This window comes from Lipotes vexillifer, unplaced genomic scaffold (genome assembly GCF_000442215.2).
Source record: "Lipotes vexillifer unplaced genomic scaffold, Lipotes_vexillifer_v1.1 scaffold155, whole genome shotgun sequence".
Taxonomy (NCBI): Eukaryota; Metazoa; Chordata; class Mammalia; order Artiodactyla; family Lipotidae; genus Lipotes; species Lipotes vexillifer.
Window position 1 is genome coordinate 697,384 of NW_006779813.1, and position 6,820 is coordinate 704,203.

Below are 6,820 nucleotides of genomic sequence, written 5' to 3' on the forward strand. Positions count from 1 at the left end.
GTTAGTGACTGACAAGGTAGTAAAGAAGGGGAAAGAGGTGAAAATATTGAGGATCTTTATTGCTGTTATTAAACGTTCATCAAGTGCCTCTTCTGCGTACAGTGTCAAACTCTGGGAATACAAAGAAAATGATGGTGCCGTTAGTATTTTGGCTTAAGTGATGAGGCACAGAGTTTTCCTTAACTACATCTCCTCCTCTAAGAGCAGCAGCAAGTGGTTATGAAACTTCCTAACTTTTCCTTCAATTTTTGTCCTCTTTTTTCCCCCTTTCCCTTTTCTATATCATCCCAATAGAGAATGGAGGGAAAATGGTGTCTGGTACATTATTGGCACCTAATAAATGTCTGTTGAATTTTTCACCTTTCTAGTAGCTGCTCATAATGCTGCCTCTTCATAATGCTGCTAAATCTTGATGCTACTTGTGAAAAACCTGGTACCAATCTAGAAGGCGGGCCCTTGAACCAGTAGTCTTTGACTAGGCCCGTTAAGCTGGGCTTAACCCTCTGAATAATCCTTATTAGCTATATATAGTAGTAATAATTACAGGTTTACTGTGATGAATATATAAAAAGACATTTGTAATAAAGTGCCACATTCTTGGCATATAGTAAGGGCTCAATATATGTTCAGTTGAACTTTTTGAATAATAAGAAAGAAACACAGGAACTAAGGCTCACAAAAGTTTGAAAGAGAGAATTAGGACAAATAAAAGTAAGTAGTGGGCTTCCCTGGTGGCTCAGTGGTTGAGAGTCCGCCTGCCGATGCAGGGGACACGGGTTCGTGCCCCGGTCCAGGAGGATCCCACATGCCGCGGAGCGGCTGGGCCCGTGAGTCATGACCGCTGAGCCTGCGCGTCCGGAGCCTGTGCTCCGCAACAGGGAGAGGCCACAACAGTGAGAGGCCACAACAGTGAGAGGCCCACGTACCACAAAAAAAAAAAAATAGTAAGTAGTATTTTCTACAGCAGATAATAACGCACAGAAAGTTTTGGTTTCATCTGGTAATAAGGAATGAAACATAAAAATTATGACGGAATTTTAATAAAGTTAGTGAATGAGAAATCAATAGGAGGTGATTGATTTACTTTGAAAATACATTTTGGAAGGCAGTACAAATAATGGTTATTTTAAGAGAGAAAAAAAGAAAGAGAATGAATATTCATACATCATGGACTTCAGCTAGGCCTATATGGCATTTATGGACTCAGAACAAGTTTATGGTTCAGTAAAAATCACTTATTAGTTGCTGTCATGAAATAAGGGTGTGACATACATTCATTTTTGTGGCTGTATAAAAATAATGTGGTAGTGACAGCTTTAGAGTATCAGATATTGAAATTTTCTATTCATATTTTGGGTGAATAGTGCTAGTTAGGCATGGAGTATAAACTCAATTTTCTGGAGAATTGAAACTGATTCTCTGCTTTGAAAGTAATTTACTATGGTTTTCCATCATTCTGCTTACTCGCTTTCTTCTTCCTCTGCATCACAGTAAAGGGACTTTTTAAAAAACCAGAAACTGCAACAGCTACAGTAATTGAAGTTAACAGCTAGCTTTCATATTTTAATGTTTCTTCATCTATATTTGGTAAAATGTATGTTTTTCAGGCTTGCCGTATCCCAAACAAGCACCTCTTCTCACTAAATGCTGGGGAGCGAGGATGTTTCTGTCTTGCTTTCTCCCACAATGGAAGAATATTAACAGCAGCCTGTGCCAGCCGGGATGGGTATCCAATTATTTGTGAGTAATAATCCTTCTGTTTAGGCTGATTGTAGTCTATACGGAGGATGTTTTTTGGTTTTTAAAATTCATTGAAATCTTGAGTCATCCACCAGTACTACTAAATTAAAATAGATTTCCTCAAGTAAAGTAACGATTCTTTTATAATAATTTTGCACTTTGCTATATAATGTAGGTCCAGAAATAGAATGAAAATGATCAAATGAAGGAAGATAAATTTATTTTTAAAACATTCAGGAGGTATTTTCTACTTTAAATATAGACATTTTGCAACTTGAAGGATTAATAAATCTGACGAATTTTAATCCAATTTTAGTCAGTTGATAGTAATAATTTGATTATGGAAGCCCTCAAATTTGTTATGTGGAACTAAGACCTGGCACAGCCAAATAAATAAATATTTTTTAAAAAGAAAGAAAAACTTGAATTTATATATACTTACTGCTTAAATCTCAAAAAACAAAAGAAGAATCTTTGTCATTGTTTTTTGATTATGGTGTGTCTACTAGGAATTCATTTAGCTTCTAGGATGTGCAGATTGATGTTTTTCACAAGTTTGGGAAGTTTTTCATCTTTATTTCTTCGAATGTTCTTTCTACCCCTTTCTATTTCTTCTCTGCTTCTGGGACTCCCATCATTTCTATATTGGTACACGTGATGGCGTCCTACAGGTCTCTGCACCTTTATTCATTTTCCTTCATTTTTTTTTCTTTCTGCCCCTCCGACTGCATAATCTCAATTGACCTGTCTTCAAGTTTACTGACTATTCTGACAGTTCATATCTGCTGTTGAGCCCCTCTAGTGAATTGTTTATTTCAGTTATTGTACTTTTCAACTCTAGAATTTCTGCTTGGTCTTTTTTTATATTCTCTATGAATTGCTAAGAAATAATTCTCACACCTTCATTCTTTAGATGTGGTTTTCTTTATATCTTTGAACATATTTATACAAGTGAATTTAAAGTTTTTATCTAGGAAACCAGTGTCATAGACAGTTTCTGTTGACTGCTTTTTTTCCTGTATGTGGCCATACTTTACTATTTTGGGGTTTTTTTAGGGGTGTGTCTCCCTAGAAAATTGGATATTTTAAATATTACAGTGTGGCAACTCTGGAAATCAGATTCCCCTCTTTAACCCCCCTCCATCTGTCCACCTGGGATTTGTTGTTGTTTGTTTAGTGATGTTCCTGGACTAATTCTGTGGTCTTTATCCTTTGTCAGGTTTTACCCCTGGAGTCGTTGCTTGGTTAGCTTAGTGGTCCGCTAGTGGTTAGAGAGGGATTTTTAAATGCCTGAGTGAACGGGTCTCCCAGCCTGTGCCGAAGTGCCATGTGTGTGCATGTGTGTGTGCATGTGTGTGTGTGTGTGTGTGTGTGTGTGTGTGTGTGTGTTGGGATATGTTTTCAATTCTAAAGTAGGGAGTTTACAACTTTGCCTTAGCCTTTACTTGCACAGTCCTCAGGGCAGTCACTGTAAGAGATAGGGCCTTTCAGGTCTTTCTTGCACGAGTATGTACACAGCCTTTCATGTGTATGTGTCCTTCTAGATTCCCCAGAATGTATTGGAGTTTTTCAAAGTCCCCTATGAACATCTCATTCCCAGTTTTTCCTTTTGAATTTTTTGGTCAGCCTCTTCTTAGGCCCACCTGGTATCACTGTGTCAGATAGCCTCACTACTGATTATTTCATGCACCCTAGAGTTACGGCTCTTCACACAGATCATGCTCAGAGCCAGGTCAGATAAAGCCAAGCCCTGAAAATGGAGCCTTTCTGGGAGCTGCCAAGCTGTCCAGCAGTGATAAATCTTGGAGATGGGGCTTTGGAGATCTTCAGGCCTCTTCTGCCGCATCCCATAGCTGTTAGGCTGCTGGTTTTCTTCGTAGTTTCAAGGCTGTTGATTTTTAAGTCTACTTTGGAGCTTCGGACATGGGAATGGGAACAGGACAAGTTAAAACACCACAGAGCTCAGTGTTCTTACCAAGATTCAGCTGTTTTCTTTAATAAATGCTCCTCAGATTTTTGCAAGCCTTTCATTTACAGAGTTCTGAAAAAGTTAATTTTGACAATTTTTGCCAGTGTTCTCGTTGCTTTTATGGGGAAGCAGATTTTCCGAGGTCTTTATTTTGCTATTACAGAAGTTCTTGTGTACTGCTTGATATTTTTAAAGAGCAGTTGGTTTTACCACTAGGTGGAAGTAGAGACTTGGAAAGTATTTTCTGTGTTAAGTTGTTATCTTAGATTTCATTGTATATATACGTAACATAGCCATACCACAATGCCTTGTTTATCAGATTAAATCTCTGTTCATTCTCTCACAGTAGTGTCTGTCATTTTTAGTATTAGAATTTTTTTCTCACAATAGCACAGTTTAAATTTCTCATTGCTTCGAATAGTTAAATTGTGGTTGGAATTTGATTTTCAGATAAAATAATACCTTATTCATGAAAGACCAAATTACAGAATCTTTGAAGTGAATTGCAATTTAAAAGTTATTTGAAGGACTTCCCTGGTGGTCCAGTGGGTAAGACTCCACACTCCGAATCCAGGGGCCCTGGGCTAGATCCCTGGTCAGGGAACTGGATCCCGGCATGCATGCCACAACTAAGAGTTCGCATGCCGCAGCTAAGACCCGGCGCAGCCTAAATAAATAAATATTTTTTTAAAGTTATTTGATTAATAAATTGATTATCAAAGATTATTAGGATTGCTTTGAAGAAATAATAATTGTTAATTGTAGCCCATTATAAAATTTCAGGTATGTAAATTCTTGTGTATAAAGCAAGTGAAAACTTACTTTTAAGTAGATTTTGACATGTTTTAATATGGAAAATGTCTTTGGTGATAATATTCTTATAGACAGTGCTTACCTGGTATACAAATTATTATATGTTATGAATTTTTATGTTACCCGGTTAAGAATCCTCTGTCTGGAAACATACTAATTTTTGAATATTTTCATTAGTGTATGAAATTCCTTCTGGACGTTTCATGAGAGAATTGTGTGGCCACCTCAATATCATTTATGATCTTTGCTGGTCAAAAGATGATCGCTATATCCTTACTGCATCATCTGATGGCACTGCCAGGTTAGTATCCTTGAGAAGTACTCTCTGTGTACGCTGCTTGCCCTCAAAGAAAGCAGAGAGAATGAATATAAAGTGATATAACGACTCTTATGCTTTAGTTATGTTTTGCTTATCAAGGAACCGTCATAAACATGCATCACACAGACTCACTGATTAAATAAGAAGTAATGAAAACGTTTTTCCTAAAGACATTCTGTTAAATATTTTTCGTTTATGTAATATATAATGTTTCTAGTCCTCACTGTCTTTAAATGATCATTTTGTACACTCTTTGATTAATATTTTGAGATGAAGTTCTTAAACAACTGAGATTTTTCCTGGAATATAAACTCTTGATGGCAGGGATTCTGCCTCCACTGTTAGCTGGATGCAGAGGCCAGGACATGGTGCTGCTCAATGCACAGTGTAGGGTCAGTAAACGAATATGCATCTTATGTTTTAAGAGCTTAATAGATTGTCAACTATTTGCATTTTTCAGAATGTCAGTTTTGAAAATAATTTAGACCCTTCCAATTTAATAAGTATCACAATAAAATATTTTAAAAGTTACTTTTTTAATCTGTTACATTTATTTCCTACCTCTGTTGTCTCTTTAGTATCTTTCTCTGTTGATTTTTTCCTCTCAGAAGTATGTTCAAATCTCCTTATCTTAAGGAAATCTTTTTGTAAACTCCTCCTGCCTTTCAGGCTACCACATTATTTTTCTTTCTACACCATCAGGAAGCATTCTATACACACTGTCTTTACTTTCCCCCAGTTAGTCTGGCTTTCACTTCCACCGTGCTATATAAACTGTCTTTGAGAGAGCTGCAGTTTCTTACTAATTTTCGGATCCACTGGCTAGTTTTAGTCCTTACCCTGTTTGCCTTCACTGCAATAATTCATTATTGACCAGTCTTGAAATATTTTCAAGTCATGGTTTTCATTGACAACCTCTTCTGTTTTCTTTTTATCACTGTGACCAATTCTCATTCTCTTGTTCCTTTTCTTCTGCCTGTTCTCTGTAAATGCTTATCCCCAAGATCCTTTATTCGATGTCTTCTGTGGTTTGGTGTGCTTATCCTGGTCTCTCTCATCTCCTTGGCTTTGAATCTCACTTACATGCTAATGACTTGGAGCTCCTTCTCTTTTTCCGAATTCAACTTTGTATTACACACTTCTGTCTGGATTGCCCAATGGCACCTCAGATCCATAACGGAAATCACCAAATTTTGTTTTCCTTTTTTAGCCCTCATATAGTTTTTAATGGCATCCTTATCCACCCTGTCTCCCAAGCTGGGAACTCAGAGTAGTACTCATGTTTCTTTTCTACATACAGGTAGTTCTAAAGTATATTAATTCTGCCTCCTAAAAGTCTCACATTCTGTCACATTCTTTCTATCCTCACTGCTGTTGCCTTAATTCAAGTCCTTGTTATCTTTTGCTTAAACTGTTGCTGCTAAGCTTTCCCAGTGTTCACCCTCTAGCTCCTCCATCTCTGCTATGCTAAAATTCTTTCCAAAACCATCTTTCATAATGTCTTGACTTTAAAAATCTTTGCACTTTGGAAAATATTCCAGTTGCTTAGCGTGGCATGACAGGCATGACCCTCATTGACCTTCTGTGGTCCCTTGTGCACTTCCCATGTACCCTCCGCCTCACCCACACAATCTTTTGAAATACCTTTAGCATCTTATCTTCTTTGGCATCTCCATGTTACCTGTGGGCTCTTCCTATGCTGACATGCCCTTCTCCTCCCCTTCCTGCCCAACTCATTCACTCAACACACGTCTAAATGCCTTTTGTAAGCCCGGGTGGGCTCCTAGTCATCATTTAAAACCCAGCTCAGGGCTTCCCTGGTGGCGCAGTGGTTGGGAGTCCGCCTGCCGATGCAGGGGGCGCGGGTTCGTGCCCCGGTCCAGGAAGATCCCACGTGCCGCGGAGCGGCTGGGCCCGTGAGCCATGGCCGCTGGGCCTGCGCGTCTGGAGCCTGTGCTCCACAACGGAAGAGGCCACGA

At 38.4% G+C, this 6,820-nt stretch overlaps 1 protein-coding gene across 1 annotated transcript in view; it reads left to right on the top strand.

Annotated features, from left to right (window-relative positions):
• AHI1 (Abelson helper integration site 1) overlaps positions 1–6,820 on the top strand; it is a 195,445-nt gene that overhangs the window by 42,969 nt on the left and 145,656 nt on the right. Inside the window, exons 11-12 of the mRNA XM_007452996.1 lie at positions 1,608–1,740; positions 4,700–4,823. Coding sequence (XP_007453058.1) covers positions 1,608–1,740; positions 4,700–4,823 — 257 coding nt within the window. The remainder of the gene's footprint in view (positions 1–1,607; positions 1,741–4,699; positions 4,824–6,820) is intronic.